Source organism: Protobothrops mucrosquamatus, unplaced genomic scaffold (assembly GCF_001527695.2).
Source record: "Protobothrops mucrosquamatus isolate PMUCROS unplaced genomic scaffold, P.Mucros_1.0 scaffold455, whole genome shotgun sequence".
NCBI classification, from domain to species: Eukaryota; Metazoa; Chordata; class Lepidosauria; order Squamata; family Viperidae; genus Protobothrops; species Protobothrops mucrosquamatus.
Genome location: NW_015386778.1, coordinates 128145 through 149969, shown reverse-complemented (window position 1 = coordinate 149969; position 21825 = coordinate 128145). Strand labels below are relative to the sequence as shown.

General features: G+C 36.5%; 1 protein-coding gene across 1 annotated transcript in view; it reads left to right on the top strand.

Moving 5' to 3' along the window:
• The first annotated feature begins 1310 nt into the window (after window positions 1-1310).
• The window catches only part of RASA3 (RAS p21 protein activator 3), an 85741-nt gene continuing 65226 nt past the window's right edge, over window positions 1311-21825 (top strand). The window contains exons 1-3 of the mRNA XM_015816470.1: window positions 1311-1426; window positions 8385-8488; window positions 13906-14000. Coding sequence (XP_015671956.1) covers window positions 1350-1426; window positions 8385-8488; window positions 13906-14000 — 276 coding nt within the window. The 5' untranslated portion in view covers window positions 1311-1349. The remainder of the gene's footprint in view (window positions 1427-8384; window positions 8489-13905; window positions 14001-21825) is intronic.

Here is a 21825-nt window from a genome sequence, read left to right as displayed (position 1 = left end):
GTAATTTCTGCCAAAAGATAGCTTCAATTTGGTCATTCATAGTTTTATGATTATTAAAATAATTGACAAAAGTAGTTCGGATATTGGATATGTATTTTATTTATGATATTCATCCAAAATCTTTGTTTTCTTGATATGAAGTGATTGTAGGTGTAAATTAAGCTTTTGTTTTCTGGGGATTAAATCTATAGCATTAGAAGAACATTAGAGTCCACTGAATAGTTTTGCTTAGTTCTGAGAAACCTGAAACTTATAGCACAATTTTTCTTAAGATTTTAGGTCCAAATGCCATGTTTTTGACATTTTTGCAGATGTGCTATTTTCCTAGACTATACTCATAGAAATGATAGATCATTCCACCTTCCATATTGCAGTTTCAAGCTAGCATCAAGGATAACATTATGCAGATAGTGGTGTCACCTTGCCTTGTGTCCACTTATTCTTTGGATCCAATGATTTTATAGACGATACTACCAGAAATCTGTAGTTTCTCTAGAAGGCAGCATCTGTAAAATCATTTCAAAGTCCTGTTAGAGAAATAGAAGGTGAACCAACCCCTCTTCCCAAAGCTGGCCAAAGTGATTGGAAGAGCTGATTTGAAATATAAAGCACAAACTATAAACCAGAGCACAAACTATAAATGTCTTTTCTCTCCCATCCTCATCCCACTTTTACATGTACAGTATGTGTGACTCATACTTTTCCTAATTTAAGATCTTCCTAGTACAAACTGTATACACCCCCACACAAATTATACCCCCCCCCCAGCAAATAGCAGGATTCCTGGCTGACAGTTCTGAGAATTTAAAAATCAAGACCACATGTCCAGACTCATTTGCAGATAAACTGAAAATGGCTATAGAGACCCAGGGACCAGCAGAGAATGGGAAGGTGGAATTTCCCTGTGTCATTTAATGGGCTGATTGGAGCTGAGCTGATAGCTGTTTTCACATGGTTCACCTTGAAGCACCCGAGATTGTTTGCATGGGAATTTTGAATTGGGAGAAGAAGGAAATCGTGACAACTGGAACAATTAAGGGTGGCTCTGGGCTGGGGATAAGATGGAGGCAACATCATGTGAAGATGTCCATCAAACATGATTAGCAAACAGTTTGTTTGCTCTCTAGTAGGAGTATGATAGCCTTAGTTTCATACCTTAGTTTTAAAGCACTTAACCTTTTAAATGTTTACTCCAACTTGAACAAAACATATTACATGTGTTAGGATATATTCAGTTAAAACATCAGTTTATAAGATGAATATCTGTCAGCTGTATCAGCACTCAATGTCTTCTTTTTTTGTCTTTAGGGGAAGCTAAGAATCTTCCTACATATCCAGGGCCAAACAAAATGCGGGATTGTTATTGTACAGTAAACTTGGACCAGGAAGAAGTTTTCAGGACCAAAATAGTGGAGAAATCACTATGGTAATATTTCACTGAATTTAAATTATTTTAGCATTTGTACCTTAATTTATTTTAGGCACAGTATTCTGTTTTGTGAAGTGGGAACTGTTATCAAGCAATTTTAAATATATGTAATAGAGCACAAATATATAATGCAGAAACAATAATGTTCAATAAAATCAACAGTTCCCTAAGAACTTTCTTCCTCCAATTGTTAAAACAAAAGTTACTCTGTTATGTTTTGCTTCTGTATTAATATATTCGATGTATGTACATTGCCTTTGCTCAGGAGCTTAAGATAGTATACAAAACGCCATTCCTTCCTCCAGTATTTCCCTACAATTACATCCTTGTGAGGCAGGCTGGACAGATAGAAGGTGACTGACCCAAAGTCACCGACTGTGACTGAAGATGGCTGTGGGGAAGAGACTCCATAGTGATTGTAGGGATGTGGAGTGAGATTAGGGTCAGTGAAGATACAACAGCCTTTTTCCATACATGAAATTATGGTGCATATTGCCAGGAAAACATGAGTAGGATAGGGCCATTAATGTATGGATAGAAACTGGCCAAGCAAGAATTATGTGCTAAAATTGTCTAACACTTAAGCACCAACAGAAGTGGCTGCATCTTTACAGATTTCCTAAGCCTCAAGAGAGTAGGCATTTGGGAACAATACAGAAAAAGACCCTTTCCTGCTTTTAGGAAACAGGCCTTGGACAGAAAGACAGAATCTTTAAATTAATATATACATTTGGTAACAAGATCTGCCTTCATTGCTGAATATTATATTCAGGAAATAATTATATGAATATGCAGTTTTCCACTGTAGCAGAATTGTCACATGTCTTACTGTAGAAGAACGTGGAAGGTTCAAACAGCAGCACAAGTTTCTACTTTACTTTTCACTTACTGGTTGCAAGTAATTCTGGACCTCATGCCAAACAGCATCTATAAGTCTGCAGTTCCAAACATTTGCTGCCCAATTAGGTTATAAGAATCCTTTTCTGCTTTTTCTTCATCAGCCACATAGACATTGGTCTGCACTTATTTTTAACAAGCAGATTCATAACTGTCATATGCCTGGAATGGGAGGGGGACTCTTTGGTATTGGGAACTAAAGTAGAATAGGCGTCCTTGTCTCAAATGTCTAATATTTAGTGAGACTTTACAAATGCTCATAAAAACAGGGAGAAGACATCCATTATTAGCATTATCAGGCATGCATAATGTTCAATTTGTTCTTTTGTGTTAATAGGGTAGTTTAAAGAAGTATTTCAGTATGTGAAAGAGAACATCCAGTGACAGATACATGAGACATGCAACATAAAATATTAAAACAATTTTTATCATATGAGTTGACACATCATCTTAAACAGCTTACCCTACTTGAGGTTGGATGAATTAGTTTTGCTTATTTTGTAATCCTTTTTTTTCTGACATAGGTGTTTAAAAACATGAATACTTGGATTTTTAAAGAATTCCTGTGAACCAAAGGGAATTGATGGATTCTTTATGTACATATAAAGCATAATGTTGCATACATTATGCTTTACATCTAACATTTTGGCATCAGATTAGATTAAGTTTTTTCTCTTAGAATTTCATTACAACATTCATATGGAATGTGTTCAGAGGCTGGGAATAGTTGTCTCCCATGGAGAAGTCAGATACATACTTTGCAAAGTTAGAAGTAAGGAAGATTATGTACACTACAGGAAAAAAATGCCCTCATGCATGAAAGCTGTTCACTAATAACTATACAACAAAACAAAGTTCTTCCAACATTACAGTGCCTGGGCAGCAATCCCACCTCAAGCTTCTTTCTCTTTAGAGAAGCATTTGAATGTAGCAGCAGCAACAGTTTGAACAAGTTTTGTCTTAATTCTTGAATATACTTCCACATGAATAGACCACTAGTCCAGGGCTTTTCAACCTTTTCACAGATTGTACCACTTTTAGGACATGACAACATTCGAGTAGCACCAGTGTGTAGCAAGGTGTCAAAAACTTGATGACTAAAAAAAAGGGGGGGGATTTTGGGCTTGTACTGGTTAGATTCATTTGTTGTTATAGAAATGGCTAGTTTATAATATGGAAAAGTAAAAAGTTGAGGTTCAGTGTTAATGTTTCCTTTCTACTGCAACAGTGGACCTCAGAAGTCAATGCCTTTTCTTTTCTTTTTCCCTTCTCCCCCTCACTTTTCCCCTTTTCTCTCACCCTTCACTCACAACCCCCCCACCCTTTGCTAGCAAAAGTCTCTCGCTTTCTCTCATTCATTCACATGTTGCTCGCACAAGCTTCTCTCTTATCCCATTCACTCACACATTGCTTGTACAAGCCTCTCGCTCGCTCTTTCAGTCACCCTTTGCTCACAAAGGCCACTCGCTCGCTCTCTCCTTCACTAACAAAAGCCTCTTCTCTCTCTTTCTCCTTATACTTTTTTTCTCTCCTGCCAAAACCTGTTCCTTTTATAGCTTCTCCTCTCTCTGCCCTCCTCCTCCTTTTCTCTTCCGGGTGCACCGGAAACTCCAACCAGAATGCAGCTACACGTGCAGATCCTGGGGCTTCTGCCAAGCGCTGCAGCTCCAGCTGATCTCCAGGCCTGCGCGGCACTGCTTTAGTTCGTTCCCTCCCCAGCTACACTTGGCTAGGGGTCGCGCACCACCTGCCAGGTGCTAAAGTACCACTGGTAGTACACGTACCACCAGTTGAAAAGCCCTGCACTAGTGCATACTATGTTATTGTTGTTCATACAATACCAGTCAGGCAGTCAAACATCAGGGTTTTTTCTTCCATTTTCTGTCTGTTGAGCCTTACACCTAGCCAAAGATAGCTATTGGCTGATAAAACAGATTGGGAAGAGATTGCCTTTATCCAAACTTCTTTTAAGAGAGAAAGTAAATAAAAGGGTGAGACCTTTTAGATTTCTTCTACTAAGTTCCTGAAATGTCTCAGGTATTGCTTTTTGGTCTTACCAATGTTCACCTCTAAATTTCTAATTTAAAAAGTCATATGCTGTGTAACATCTAAAAAGCATTTAAAGCACTGAAATCATTTATATTTAATTTAAAGGAAAAATTTTGATTTTAAAAAATTCCAAAAAAGAATTGACACGAACAAAAGAAACAGAACTATTCCAGAGTTATTGTTATTTTTAAATTAATTGCACAAAGAAGTAGTGTCATGTCTTTTTTATCTTCTACCTTACATTATCTGAGACCAGCCATTGACTATACTTGCTGGGAATCCCGGCAGAATCAAATACATACAAAGAATTTGCAGTGGAGAAGGCTTCCCAAATTGCACTGCATGCAAGTAGATCTAAGAATCTTTCTGAGCTAGAAGACATCTGCAAAGAAGAGTACGGGGGGGGGGGGGGAATCCAAAGTTTAAATAGAAAGCCTTTTAAAAGTTGGCTACAGGAAACACTTATAAGCAGTTATTTCTATCAAAGTAGACCTTAAAAAGTACTGTCTGAAAGAGTGTCCAGTTTTTGCATATGCCATATTTCTTACTTTGAATCTGTAAACAAATTGCACAGAAAAAACATTTACATTTGCAGAAAGATGCATTTAACTTCACAGTATAGAAGCTGTGTCAGTTTCTACTCATAGGAATTCATTGAAACATGCACTTTGACTAAGGGAACCTAAACTTTTACATATGTTTTACTAATTACTTGTACATTGCATGTTATACTTTTCATACGTGTATTTGGTTTCTTTCTGTTTTAACTCTATGATGCAAATTCCTGCCATGGAATATAACATTTGCTGTGGCATTTTTAATTACTTTCTTTTTAAAATTCATTTACAAGCCACATGGAAGACATTCAGTTTGGGATCTCTTATGATTAGTTACTGTAAAGGTTGCAATGTAACTGCATTCATAATTCTTCCCTTTTGAGAAATGTAACAGTATTTTTAATTCTTAAACTGATCAAATGCTACCTGAGAGACTCTGTTGTAAGATAATATAATTGAGGGAGAAACCCTCCAAAGCATTATTAAAATTATCAAATTTCATTCCAAGCTAATAAAGGAATTTCATAGAGTTGGGTATGAAATTGTTTGCTTTTAGGTTTTACATTATAGTGAAATTCAACATTTTGCAGAGCTAAAAGGTTAAATTATGAAAAAAATATAATTATGAATGACGATTATTATATCTACATGTTTATTACTTTCTCTTACCAAATCTTCATTTTTATTGTAAAAGAATACATTAAATAAAAGAAAGCTAAAAAAAAGTATTACAGACTTGGATATGGAATTTATCTAAAAACTGGTTAAGAGTATGTGTGTGAAATAGCTTGCAATTAAGAATGAGCCCAGAAAACTAATGAATCCTATTGGCCATAAAGCTGGATCTTAAAATACACTGATTTTTTTACTGTTTCTCAGCCATAGTTTGTGAATGAGCCTAGTAATTGACAATTTCAAATTAGGAAAGGATTTGTGGAAATTAATTGATAGATACTGTATTTGCATAATAGTTTCAATGTAAACATACATAATCAATTTTTAATCTGATTTTAAATACAGATGTTTGTTAGGTGTATAAGAATTCGTTGAAACTTTTAGTAAATATCAAATCATGAATTTCTTATATTTATCACACATACATTTATGTGCAATTTGTGACATTCAAAGGTTCTTCTATAGGTTCCATTATCATGAAAAAGTAAAGGTGGTGGGTTTATTCAGAGCAGTGTTTCTCAACCTTGACAACTTTAAGATGTGTGGACTTCAACTCCCAGAATTCCCCAGCCAGCTATGCTGGCTGGGGAATTCTGGGAGTTGAAGTCCACACATCTTAAAGTTGTCAAGGTTGAGAAACACTGATTCAGAGTAAAGCTTTTTGTTATGAATTCTCTACATAAAGAAAGCAATTCCCTCTTTGCCCAGCTTTCAGTAGGCTCCAAAGGCTGTTTTTAAAAGCCCTGGTATGGTTCTAAACTTTGGTTTTATTTTTTGCATGATTTCATTCAATTCCTTATCTAAATATTTCTCTTTCTTTGAATCTAGTTTTAAGTATTTTCTATTTGCATCTGTAGGTGTTTGTTTTGATATTTAAAATATGTGGTTTGTACTGCTCTAAAATAATGTTACAATAGTTTGATAGTTCAAGAGGTACTTGTTTTAGTCAGAAAAATGCACTGTGGGTCAGCTTTCTCTTACAAAGAATATATTGTTCTTAAAGATCTTCCCAGTGTCAATTTGGCTGCATTCTTCTAGCATTTCTCTTTAGACAAATATAAATAGGAAGTGCTTCTTCTAGAAGTTGTTCTGAAACCACTGGATAACATGATTTTGTTGCCCATGTGACTGTTAGTATTGGTGGGAATGTCACAACCTTCCCATATGTATTCTTTCAGGAATTCTGTAAAAATACGACTTTTTTTTTTTTTTAAAGGCACTCCCAACAACTGTGTATGGTTTTTTTTTCCCCTTTGGGCTTGCTGTCTTCCAACATAGAATGACTCAAGAACAAATTGATTCAAATGAATTTTTCCTTATTTAGAGCGTCATTGCTAATTAGGAAGATCATACTTACAGATAAACCCATAAAAGGTCTAGGCTCACAACAGTTGCTACAGTATTAACTTGAATTCTGTAGGAGAGAATAGCACTTTAAGTAGCCTGGAAGAGGAGAAATTGTTCAAGAGCTCTTCTGAAATATAAAATAATTTTTTTGCCTTGTGCTGAATAAGATTAATTCGTAGTTGGGGAAAGGCACTCACCAAACAAGTGACATAGTTCCAATTAGTCAGATCAGACAGCAAATACAGTTGAAATGGCTGGTCCAGGATTCTGAATATGTTCAGGCATTATACCTAGTACTGAGAACTGATATTTCAAATCGTACTTCTTCAGCTGTATTCTCCATTGGATTCTATTCTATATTTTCTTGCTCGTTTTAAATATAAACCCTGAAATGATTAGCTAGGGATAAAATACATCATTTGTAGGTGCACTTTAAGTACCCTTAGAATAAATACCGTACTCTGCAATAGAAATATCAACCTTCTGAATGTGGAGCCTCTGGTTGTCCATACTAGTTGAGAGTTAGAGTCCTAAAATGTTTAGCAGACTATGCTTGCTGCATAGTGATTTCAGCTGTGCCCATAGATTGCCAAGTTGGTAGAAAGGGAAGGAATGGAAAAGGAGATAAGACAAAGTACTAAAATACAGAGAAAGTAGGAGAGTGTTATCATGGCAGCAGGAGGCCATGTCCTACCCTCACAAGAGAATTAAAAAAGAGTGTGGAAAAAATAAAGGAATATGCAGCTATTATTTTAATATGTTTGTAATAGCATTCCAACTGCTTGTACATGGAATGCATATAACTTGCCAACTACTTCCTTTTTTATGATAGATTGTTTACTGAACAATGGGATAGTCTTAAACAATTATGTTGAAAAGAATGGGTGGTACTTATAATTATTTTATGGCAATTTATTCTATAACAAAAAGAAGTTTGATGTATCTCTAGGTCAGTATATATATGTAGTCTGAAATGTGAGAATAGCCAAATTATCTTAATTTGTATATAAATCGTTCCTTTTTCTTTTTCTAGAAAAATACAAGGCCTGTTGTCCGGAATAATACTTTAATTATGAATATATAAAATTATACTACAATGTAGTGTTCTTTTAAGTTTTACAACATTGCAAAAATAAGGGTATATGTATACATCCTTGAAAAAGCAGTTTTGGGTTTCCGTTTTCAAGAGTCAAGCTATAAAAAAAAGATCCAACTTTCAAAGCAGTTTGGAAGATGTGATATATTATGTTTTGAAGCCACATAAATTTGGTAGCTTTAAGCAGTGGCAGGCCTTAGGGCAGTTGTGGTATGAATGAGACATGAGTAGGCAAATTGAAGGTGCCAGGTAAAAGCTTTAATGGGAAAATTGACAGCAGATATTTCCAGTTTCTAACAATTATACTAAAGTGTTTTATTTTTGTTTTACATAGCCCTTTCTATGGAGAAGACTTTTACTGTGAAATTCCACGGAGTTTTCGACATCTGTCATTTTACATTTTCGATAGAGATGTCTTCCGCAGGGATTCAATCATTGGTATGTGTTTCTATGTATGTTCAGTTTTCAATCTTAATTATTTCTTTTAACTAGGGAAGCTCTGTATGTCTACACAGCTGTCATCAACAGTACTGAATAAAAACTCTTGTATTGTTTCTTTTTAAATGTAGCATAAACATTTCAACAGTATTGTTCATCATGGTTGAGTTAGGGTTATATTCTTAAATAACTATATAAAGTAACAATAAAAAAGATAAAATTCCTTCGAAATAAAAATCTGTACAAGTTCTATTTCTGAGTGATGAAAGCTTTTCAAAAAGTACCTCTGTTTTGAAAAAAAAAATAAAACAGTTAATCTGAACATGCTATGAACTAATAGATAAAGAGATCCATCAATATCGATTAATGCTGAATGGATGTATTCATTTAAACTTTGATTTAATTTTAGTTTGAATGTTTCACTTCAATTGCATTTTAAATAAAAGTGCATTCTATTCTGGTGATGTTTTGAACATATGAAGAAAGTAAGTTTTGAACATTTTGGGAATTCCTTCCTTCCTTCCTTCCTTCCTTCCTTCCTTCCTTCCTTCCCTCCCTCCCTCCCTCCCTCCCTCCTTCCTTCCTTCCTTCCTTCTTTCCTCCTTCCTTCCTTCCTTCCTCCGGACAAGCAGAAAACAAGGAGTGAGTCAGGAGGACGTTTTGGAAGCAAAAAACAAAGGGATTAAGGATTAGGATGTTTTTTTCCCTTCTTCAGCAGAGGTGCTGCTAGGAATTCTCAAGGCATTGTAGCAGTCAGGAAAACATTGAGCAAAGTTCAGGCAAAGGAAGAAAAGGGGATAGGGAAATGAGGAAAAGAGAGTGTTCATTTAAAATATTCCTGTAAAATTGTATGGTCTGGAATGCAGGTCTTTCTCTAATTTCTTAAATCTTCTTACAATTCAGAACATGTTTTGTTATGTTTTTATTGGCTTCTGCAAATCTGCCAAGATAACACATAATGTAGGTATAAAGAATTAGGATTTTATTAAGGTGAGAAAGCATAATATACAGTTTAGCCTCAGGTTTTTTTTGGGGGGGTGGGATTGTACATTGGTCTTGGCCTAACTGAACTACTGAAGCATAGTCAAGTATCTGCTGCATATTTCTCATATTTCCATAGATGTCATCAAAGTATGTGTTGCAAAAGCTGCAAACATGAAAATGTTGCACTGTATATACCTGTGTATAAGTTAGGAGACTAGTATGTAGTGACAATGTTGATGCAATTAGATCATCACACTTTACTGTGGATGCCATGCTATAATTTCACTCCTGGATCTACTGGAAAAAATCCAGAGTCCTGTTGGTTAACACTTGGCTATCTTGTATACTTCTCTGGTTAAATATAAATGTTTTAATATCAAAGTGTTTTTTAATCTTAAAAAATTCAGTTGTATGGGATAATCTAACAAATGGCAACACTAGGATATACATATTTGCATATAGAGATTCGGAAAGAAATCCAAGAAAAGCTTGAGTGGGGGGAAGCTTAGTGGGGAATGTATTTATTTGTCAAATTTATAAGATTGCCAGATCCCATAAAGATTCTGGGCAGTGTGCATTACAAACAAAATAATATAACAAAAAAAGAACAGTATGTGTCCCAAAGAAAAAAAACAAAGAGAGGAAACAAAACCTGCTTCCTGGGTCTTAATTTTTATCCAACATGTTCAATTTTATATATTTGTATTGCAAGGTTGTATTACCAGACTTTGTTTACAAAACTTTCCAAAGGGTTTTTTTCTTTATCTGTGAAATGTAAGGCTGTCTTCTCTGTCCATATATTTGTTAAGGGTTGAAATTGTTGTAGGATCTAGGGCTGTTTTGGGCTGCTTGATTAGATTGTCACTAAGCTGCCCATTTCCTCTCCCACTATCTCTATTTTTGTTTTGATGTAACAGGCTTGCATAATGCAAAATCGGTCACCATGGCAATCCCAGTTAGTGCTCATTACTATTTCTTGGATGCTAGTGTGACATACAGAAAGAGAAACATTTTGTCAATATACCTATATGTTTTCCTTCCATATAAGGCACTTTCATCCAGGATGAATGGATGGATTGAAACTTGTCTGCTAGCCTGAGACCAGAATTCACATAGACTTAACAAAGCCAGGATTTATGATAATAAGCAGATCCCAAAATTTTAGGGTATTGCTTATGTCCATTGATATAACCGAATACCTCTTGACCTTTCTCTGTGTTTCAACAAATTCATCTCACAGTGACTGAGTGAGGTAATTGGCAGAGTTTGCCAACAAATGATTCAATAAACAGCAGGCATGAAACAGAGGGCAATTTGGGAATACACATGCCACAGACACAACTTCAGTGTTTGAACCCCTGGAACGACAGTCTTGATAAGGCATATTATTATATCTCTGTGTTATAACTATTAAAGGCAGGTTATCCATTTATGCCAAAGTAAACGCCCTTTTGTGTGCAGAGCATGGAAAATATAATAGTATCCAAGTGCAACAAAGGAGGAACCTGTGAATTCACAATAGCAAAGAAAAAAATCTGCTATCTTATCTTTTTGTACAAAATTGTCCATCTGTACGTTGGGGTATCTTTAGTTGGATCCAAAGAATATATAAGTAGGGGAGATAGCTCACAGTAAGCCAAATCAAAATTTATTAGTTGTTTTCAATGGAGAGACATAACTATCAGAGAAAGTAAGTTGGACCAAGAACTGCCGCTTCCCAAATCCCCATCAGTCAATTGCAAAAGGGAGCTTCATTTGGAACAGTTTATGTCCTTCGACAATACCTTTAATATCATCAGACAACAATATCTGCCCATCCCCAAGTCCTTGGGAAAGACTTGATAGATGGAGAAAAATGCCAAATCTAGTCAAAACATCTGGCTAACTCTGCAACTATTAATTAATTAAATTAAATTAAATTAAATTAAACAATTAATTAAATTTCATTCTAAATTTTATACGTAAGTTTTAAATCAGCCTTCCCTGATCAGCTATATTCAACATATAATATAACTGGATATAATCCAGCTCACTGGATTGGGAAAGATTATTATAAATAATGAAGGTGGGTACCGTAATCAATTTTCTTCTGCTAATGGGAATAATCAACACAATATCTACCTTTGGAATTTTCTTGCCGAGGAAATGAGAGGCATTTATTTACATCTGCTTAGAAGGATGAGGAATCCCATGAAACATTGGGAAGGGTTTAGAGAAGGGCTGAAATCTTGAAAATGGCTTCTTTCCTTACCTAATGGTCCACTGGAATTCAGCCCTGTATATGAATGGAAAGTGATTCTCCATGCATAGACGTCTAATTAGGATCCACACAATTACCAGTATAAAGCTAATCTTCGGCTTACAATTGAGCCCAAGTTGCTAAGTAAGACAGTTGTTAAATGAGTTTTATCCCACTTTACAACCTTTCTTGCCACAATTATTAAGTGGGTCATTGTAGTTGTTAGGTTAGTAACACGGTTGTTAATTAAATCTGGCTTCCCTATTGATTTTGCTTGTCAGAAGGTCGCAAAGGTGACCCCTATCTTAAATACATACCAGTTGTCAAGAATCTGATCACGTGACCACAGGGATCTGCAACGGCTGTGTGAAAAACGGTCATAAGTCATTTTTTCCAGTGCCATTGTAATTTGAAATGATTACTAAATGAATGGCTGTAAAGGTTAGGACTACCTGTAATACATCTCTGAAATAATATAATGTATTTAATATGAATTGACTTCAGTGTTTCTTTGTTTAGGACTTTGCTAAGCCTGTTACATAAAATAATATGACATGTACTGTTATTTATTTTCAGGACACTGAAAGTATTAAAATGGTTCCTTTTTAATATGATAAAAGCATTCAAAATAAAATTTAATGAACTGTTTAGACATTGCCTGTCTGAACTGGTTGGTGCTTGAAAACTTAACGGGGTTCAACCTGGCTGATATTTGGATGGGAAGTTTTCAGAGAATACCAAGATTGTAGGCTAGATTGAGAAGATGAAAAACATCTTGGAAGTTGCACGGTGACCAATAAACTGTGTGACCCTGTCCATGAATGTATCAGGAGTTGAAGCCAATTTCTAGGAGGCTGGGTAACTTAACTATGAGACATTTAAAAGAGGCTTTGAAAATGCTTTAGGCCAAATGCTGGGAACTTAGAGAAATAGATTAACAACAGAATTCTTAGCAGCCGTGCAACGAACAGTTCAGCCTCTATGACCTTCAGTTAAAAACAGGAAACACGCTACATCATCTGATCGTTTAGCACTTATCTGAAAGAATAAAAGAGTCTTATACCGGGTGCCCTTCATGTGACAGATGCACAATTATTTCTGGCCCAATTTACAAACTAGGAGGACAGATGAAAAGCCAAAGCTTTCATTTATGTAGCAAATATAAATCCAGAATTCAATCATGAGAATTTCTTAAGCATAGTGTTTAGATAGAGTGGTGCTATGTCCTTCAGTCAACAAGATATTACTATGGCAGAATATTGCCCAATGGGAAAATATGCTATTGACTAGGATTTACAATTTACTTTTTGTCATAGTATTAATAATCACATTGTGTGAAAGCTGTGCAAGGCAGTCTCTCAGATCTTCCAGTTTGCCTTTCTTATTGCAATTTCCCTTCTCATGCTGTTTCCAGAAAGTTTTATTAAGTGACAAAAGAAGCTTTCGGACTGAGAGAAAATCCAGAGCATTGTAAGCAACTGGAATAATGTGCCCCTGACAGACTTGTCAAACAAACCCTTTTCCAAGTACTTGATAAGTTTTCTTAGATGATTTGGGTCTTCTGATTACATGAACAATCTATAGAAAACTTACAAAAAGTGAAGTTCATTTTTATATAATTAAATAACACTAGGTCAAGTGTTTTAAATAATTTTCAACATGCATAAAACTTTCATTTTGTATAGAAAGTTTTTCAGGTGCAGTTAAATTTTGATGCAATTATTCTAGATAAAAGCCGTGGTCTCTAATCCCAGCTGAAGAACCGTTGTTAGTGATTAAATATTTGGATGGTTAGCTTTTCCAAAAGCTAACTACTGGTGTTAATAAGTTTTTCTCCAACACAAAGAACTTGATGTATAGCATTATTAGTAAACTTCATTGATTTCATAATTTCTCTTTAAACATTGCTTGAACAGTTAGTATTTAAACATGTTGTTTTCTACTCTAAAGAAATCTTTTTTTAAAACAAAATCATTTTACAGATTGTTTTACCTAAAATATATTTTGTAACTTCCCTAATTTGGAACCTTAAGGGTATGTTGGGATTTTAATTCTTGGATCTTCCAGCCAATGTAGACTTTTGCTTGGAATTATGGGAATTGCAGTTGTAATGCTGTATATCCCAAGGCAGGGAAGGCTGTTATATAACAATATTTATATTCATCATGATGCATTCAATTTGATGTATTTTCAGGAAAAGTAGCAATATTGAAGGAAGATTTGCAGAAATATCATAATCGAGACACTTGGTTTCAACTGCAACATGTTGATGCTGATTCAGAAGTACAGGTGAGATTGTCTCTTCCATGGTATTTAAGATTATGGTGGCTGTAACAATTACAAGAAAAATGTTCTTGGATCCCATTATTTTTGTTGCTGAAAATATTATAGATCAATGTAACTGCATAGAGGTTGTTTCAGTCAGTGCCTGGATAATTATATCTGTATATGTATCCCAAGAAGTTAACTTTATAAAAAGCTGCTGTGCTGTAATAAATATACTATGTTAACTTGGCATTTGTATCAGCGGAAACCACTATATTTCCTTCCAAGTGGAAAGAGGAAATATTATGAAGTCTCAGATAATTTGTTTGACTTTTGTTAAATAGTAGCTATTGCTTATAAGTGATATTCTGTGTGACATAGAATAACATTTGGAATTTACTTGATAAGGTTATCAATTGATCAACTAGTGATCACTGAGACACATTCATGTAGATTCGTGGTGGCGAACCTATGGCACGCATGCCATAGGTGGCACGCAGAGCCTGCTCTGTGGGCATGGCGCCGTCGCTCCAGGCCTTCAGTCCCATCCATGAGCAACCTGCATCAATACTTGCGCAGGGTAAGGTTGCCGTGCCCACCCCCTACAGAACCACCAAAGCTGTAGCTCAGGGATTCTCAAATTACGGCCCGACCTGTCTTTTTATCCGGCCTTCCTCAGCCTCCCGGGCAAGCCGTCCAATCGCGAGGAGAGTGTGGGTGGATGGTGGCGAGTTGGTGGGAGAAGATGTTTTTTCCCAATTTCTCCCTCACGCACCCAAAGATGCGCTCACGCTTTGGCCACNGCCGCCATGCCAGCCAAAAGGAAACTGGTGCTGCCGGCCGTCAACATCGCTCCCACCATAGCTGAGGGACCCAGCCCTACCGGTGGTTGGAGTGGGGCTGCTGGAATGGGGCGCTGGTTATGGGTCTGAGGGGAACGGGCAACCGGCGAGGTATTTGTGAGGGGTGGCTGGGGTGAGCGAGAAAAAAGGAGAATTTGCTCCTGGAAGGTTATTTTGGGGTTGTGAGGGGTTGTGTGGAGCTGAGGCGATGAAAGGTCAGGGGAGCCGCCAGGAGGGAGGATGCGGTCGGCCTTTGGAGGAGCATCCCGATCCACAAACAGGGGTGGTGGTGTCGCATCCAGGTGAAGCCCCAAGAGGTAGGCAAAGCTGGAGGTGGTGGAGCAGCTGGGAGGAACTGGGAGTGCCGGTGCTGGTGGTTGAGAGAAACTTCGTTGGCCTTTAGGGTCCAGGAAATGGTGGAGGAAGGATGGGGGCATTGGGATGTGCCCCATGGGAAAGAGGAATGAGGTCCTGCCAGGCAGGTTCTTCTGCCCTGAGATTGTCCGGAATGCCAATCAAGGAGAATATTTCTGGCTCAGAGTTAATATGAAGGGTCCTTGGGGGGGGGGTTGTCTCTCAGGATGGTGGTTTTCTTGCAGAAGTTTCAGGACCCAAAGTGGGATAACAAATGAACTAATGATGTTACCTAGTTTGGGTCATGAGACATCTACATGAAAGCCACGAAGCTCAGAGAGAACCAATGAACCCACAACCGCCCTCCTCCTCCTTTTCTTCTCTACTCCACAAACCCCATTCTCTTCTGGCACTGCTGATATTACTTACTTTGGGTCATGAGACGTCTGCGTGAAATGCTGAATGGAAATGGCACCCCTGCCCCCCTGCCTCACCTCGCCTCACCCCGCAGGACGAGCCTCCTGCCTACCATCCCACCTGCCAGAGACCCCCTGGATCTCCTCCAACCATGCCCAGCCCCCACAGGCGTCCTTCCCCACAAGCAACCACCCAGTGGCCACGCCCATCCGGCACCCGACGATAAATAAGTGGGGTTTGTGTTGCAGTTTGGGCACTCGATCTCTAAAAGGTTCGTCATCACTGATGTAGATGCTGGACAAATCATATTCAGAAGGAGAATAGACACTCCAAAGTCATCCTTGTTTCACCTGAACATGGGGGAAGAGTCTTTAAATTAAATTAAATTATTTGGATATGTTTGGAAACATTGTGCCTGTATCCAAGTAGACAATAGTCTTGACATAATGGGAAATTAAGGTATGATCTACAATGTCAAAACAGATAAAACTGAATAAATTCACACTTAGATCCTTGTTTATTTAACAGTTATTTAAACAAACCATAATTACATGATTTTAGCTATGTCGAGGCACAGTGGATTTTTAAACATATTTCCAAAGAACAGTAATACAGGAAGACCATATTATATGTTTTAGTGCATCCCCCTCCTCATTTTACCTTTCAAGTATACTGAGGCTGACAGCTAATCCTTTTAGAATATTTTTGAGGTATGCATTAAACATGAAAATATCTATTTTACAGAATTAATCTCATCTTAAACTCAACAGTTTGAGTATTCTCTAAAATCCTTAACCATTGGCTTGTTAATGTGGAACACACAAACTTTCTGTACCAAAGACCATGCAAACAACTAAGTTTTTAAAAGTTTTTCTCTTTTTTCCTTTAAATTCCAGTTTTTCTATGTAGTTTTTTTTCACTTACCTTCACTTTAATAGTTTCATTGCATTTAAAAGGGCTTTGCTATACTTCCAGAAGCAGGAAATACTTATTAAATTGGGAAATTTAAAATACAATTATTTTTTTAAAAACTCATATTATTTGATATGAGAAAGTTCTAGAATTTAATATCTGTTAGGGATGTAGCAGCCTTGTAGTGAAACAAAAATATGAGTGATCAAAACAATAGCTTATCCTAAGTGTTTTGAATACTTTTAAGTATATATATACTTTCTTTCTAGAGCAGACAACAGAATTTCATTTTTAATGTGGGCCAGTGTGCTCATAGTAAAAGATGACAAGAAAGGTTATCTTATCTATAAGACAGTTTATAAATCTTCTACAGCAAGAGTACATTTTGTTACCATTCCTTATCACACTTGTTCCTAACCATTTCTTAGAATTTCCAGTGGCATCTGCAGCAAAGTACAATGGTACCAAAATGATCACAAGCATATAATAATATACTGTAGCTGCATAAATACTGCAATTATATACGTGCATTGCAGTATTCAAACACACTTGACCTACATTATCATTGCTGTAGTTTACAAAATCTCCTACCTTTTAACATTTGTAAGAGTCTACTAGACTCCTTATTTTTAACAAAACCAAGCTGTTTATCAAACTACATCTTTCAGGAAACAATAGACATTACTAAATCAATTAAAACATGACAAATGTTCCTGATGGTTGTTTGATTAAGTGGGATTATACTGGGTTTTTTTATTCTGTTAGAGATTTATAATAATGCTTTTTGAATAAAGTTTTTCCAACTTCCTTTAATGAATTGGGATTCCTTGAACTTTATTGTTCAAAAGTATACAAACTAGTGATGGTATTAGCTTTGATTGTATGGCTTCTGGTAACAAAACTTGCCGAAACTAAATTGAAACTAAATTGGTCTTGGAGAACAAACCACTGCCAAAAGCGTCAGATGTATTTATTTATCTATAAGACCACTCCCTTACAGTTTGTGACTTATTCATTTACTAATTACTTATTAGTTTACTAACAGATATTTTAGGTACAAATTTTGGGAGGGGTAAATTAAATCAGCAATGATAGTTTTGAGCAGACATGAGCACTTTACGGCCCCTGAGCAACATCTGCATATTTGGTTATTCGTTTCCAGCCTGCATGAGGTCAGTTGGAAATTAGAAGTCAAATGTAGATAAATGTGCTGCAGGGGGCGAGAGAAGCTGAGTCGGTGTAGCTCTGTGCGATCGCCATGCGGTCCTTGGCTGGGGCTTGCTGGAGGACGAGAAGAGAAAGCGCATTTTGTGCCTGCTCTCTTCACTTGCGTGGAGCAGCCTGAGGAGTTGATGTAACAGAGTTTGAGGACATCAATTCAGGCTACATTGGTTTGGCCCTCCACAACAGTCCCAGTTTCTCAGGTAGCCCCTTGAGAAAATTAATTGCCCCTCCTGGTTTTAAGGGATGCTTTTGATATGATGCAGTTCAAATTTTGGGAGCAAGTGTTGGCCAAATGTGTATTTCTTTTGTTACTAATTGGATTTAAATATGCAGTTCTGATTCATTTGCCAAGCTTACTACAAATAATTCTTCATCTATCAAAATGCTTCAAGGATGTCTTTTAGTTTAATATGGCGTCAATTGGCCTGTCTTAACAGGCAATCAAAGAACATGTGGACCATAAAAATAGTTTATGTGGGCGAACAGTTATTATATGCTAGTGATATGGTATGTTTAATTGGTAATTATGTTCTATACCAAAATGTTCTAATTTAGTGTAACAGTTTGGTGAATTACTCCAGGCATGTCAAACTGCCGGCCTGTGGGCTGGATGCGTCATGCTGAAACTGCGCCCACCCCATTGCCGGCAATGGGGAAAAAGTCCCGATACGTCTCGCGACGTCACATGACGTCGCGAGTTTGACATTCCTGAATTACTCAGTCACATATGTCTTCCATAATCTAATATATTTATTGAAATGTGTTAAAAATTGGACCTTCATTTAATATATGAAATATCATGGAATATCATGTCCAGCCTTTGGATCAGTTGTAGCCCTGGACAGCTAGTAATGCAGCCCTACAAAATCTAAAATTTTAACACTATTATTTGATGGATATATAGGTAGTCCTTGATGTACTACTACAATGGAGCCCAAAATTTCTTTTGCTAAGTGAGACATTTGTTAAGTGAGTTTTGCCCCATTTTATGACCTTTCTTGCCACAGTTGTTAGGTGAATCACTGCAGTTGTCAAGTTAGTAATATGGTTGTTAAGTGAATGGCTTTCCTCATTGACTTTGCTTGTCAGAAGATCGCAAAAGAGGATTACATGACACTGCAACTATCATAAATATGAGTCAGTTGCCAAGCATATGAATTTTGATTACATGACCGTGGAGATGCCGCAGTGGTTGTAAGTGGGAAAAATAGTCGTAAGTCACTTTTTTCAGTGCTGTTGTAACTTCGAACAGACACTAAATGAAATGTTGCACGTTGAGGACTACTTGTACATCAAATATATTATATATTTAGTATGCGGCCCAAGACAATTGCTCTTCACTCAGTGTAACCCAGGCAAGCCAAAAGCTTGGACACCCATGATTTAGATGCATTAACATCTAAAACTCCTGTCTTGCTATCACTATTGAAATGTCTGTTGATTTATTCCAAATTCATTGTATTTTTGTAGATAATTAAAGAATATTGTTTAAAATATATTTAGGTTTAAGTATCAGATAAATTTGAATGAATGTAAAACAGACTTTTGTAAAATAAAACATTTTTCCCTTTTTTCCTAGCCTCCTGTTTTTTATCTCATCTTTTTTGTCTATTACAGTGTTAGAATTTAAATCAGAATACCCTTGATATTATTTTATTTACACCACTTTATAAAATGCTAACTTCTGATAGATCAAAATAGCCCCATCAACTATTATTTTTGCAGCATATGTAATAGCTATTAATACATGTTAAATGGGATTTGGAGTTAGCTAATATAACAGCAGGAGTTGAAAACAAACATAATGTTCATAGTATTTATTTCCTGTGAGACATGAGAAACCTTCTTTGTCTTGTGAAGTGAGTCAATATTTATATGGCCTTTATGTGTTGCCAATAATCACTATACAATACACAAGCAGATGAGGGATTTGCTTTCTTGGAGACTGCTGAGTATTTATAACACGGCTCCTTCTATTTTTGCAGTATATTACAAAAACGAGTACTATTTAGGACATGGATTTTAAATACTAATTATAAATGCTAAAGTATTTTTATCCAACTTATCACTTCCTCTATTTTTGCTTCGTAAAAGCCAGCTTCTTTATGTTTGGAGCTTGATTATAAATATTTACTTCAAGTGGTTTTGCATTATGTTATATTCTTGTGTTTTATGGTTCTATCTCTCTGATAAGGACAATTGAAAGGACAATTTTGAATTTGTGCAATGTTGATAAATACATAAAAATATGTACCGTATTTCCCCGAAAATAAGACCTATCCCAAAAATAAACCCTAGCTTGATTTTTACGTGTGCGCCTAATCTAAGCCCTACCCCCCCCAAAATAAGCCCTAGTTTGGGGCGAGGCACATGCATAAAATTCAAGCTGTGGGGGGGGGGTTGGAGCTGTACCATGCACCCACTTACCTTAGAATCGCTGCAGCCAAGCTTCCCATATCCTGATACCTGTCACGCTGCTGATTGAATTGTTCTGTGCACATGCTACGCGGCGCATCACAACAAGGTGCCTCGTGGTTCGTTACGCCGGTGCCGCTGCTCAGGGCAGGAGGCCCCGTGGCTCATTGCGCTGGTGCTGCCGCTCATGACAAGAGACTGCATGGCTTGTTGCCCCAATAGTGCTGGTGCCACCGCTCACATTCAGGCAGCGGTGCAACAGGTGTCGAAGCGTGGGAGGCCTGGCTGTGCCGGTCCTAAGGTAAGCGGGTAAGTCATCCCCAAAAAATAAGACCTGGTGCCTCTTAGTTTTGGGGAAACACGGTATTTATCATTTAGGTATATTTAGTCTGAAAATGTATAGATTGCCTATAGGCAGCTTTGAAATAATTTTAAAATGTCTCTAAAATATTTAATCTAAAAGCAATGGTTTAAACAACGTAATGTGCAATTTGTAACGATTTATATAGAGCACTGACTAAAATAGTTAATAGGAATTCAAAGTCTCCATTGCATTCTGTCATAGTTAGCTTTATAATATTAAATGATCTGAAAGACTAACAATGTCTTTACTGTTTAAAAGATAATAAACTACCTCACAACTTACTGTCCCTGAAGAGGCTATTTCAAAGCTGGGAATAGGGTTGGTGAGATTACCATTAAATTATGCAAAGTGAGGCTGTTCTTACTCATTGATGGTAAAAATTGCTTATGTTACTTGACTGACCTTAAAAAAAATCAAGCATGGACCTAGTTGGTACTTGGATGGAAAACAGTCCTGGATCTATAGATTGGAGTGGGAAGTAAAGAAAAACATCCTAAAAGAGGACAGTACCAATTATTTCCATAGTGTTGATAAGAAAACTATATGGATGTATTCATATGGTCACCAGAAGTTGAACTAGATTTAATGGATGGTTTACGTGTTATCGCGTTGGCACTTCTGAGATGAATAAGAAAGATTTCTATTAACATTAAATCATTTTACAAAGACAATTCTTCCACTCAATTGTAAAGTTATTACATACTGTATATATATCAAAGCAGCAACACTTGTCTGCAAATGTTCTATTCTTTTGATAGCCATTCTTACTAACATGAACTCTCAGTTCAGTTTAGAGCTCATTCTAAGATGATGCAGATCTGGGCCAGATATTGGAAGACCTGGGAGACGGGAAACATTCCCAGAAAATTCCATGTTTTTCAGCAGGTTAGAGTAGAGTATAACCACATAAAAATCTCTGTGCTTCTTCCTCTACTATGGGATATTTATGATATATAAAGGATTCATAAAATCTTCAGTATGCCTGATCTGTACATTCATAATACTGCAGTCATAATATAAAAATAGAATAAAAAACAAATTAATGATATGATGACATGTCCAGATTGATTTTTTTGATAAAATGAGAAGGGCAGATTCCAAAGGCTTGAACCTTGAGAGATCTATAGGTGAAACTCGAAAAATTAGAATATCGTGCAAAAGTTCATTTATTTCAGTAATGCAACTTAAAAGGTGAACCTAATATATGAGATAGACTCATTACATGCAAAGCAAGATAGTTCAAGCCGTGATGTGTCATAACTGTGATGATTATGGCTTACAGCTCATGAAAACCCCAAATCCACAATCTCAGAAAATTAGA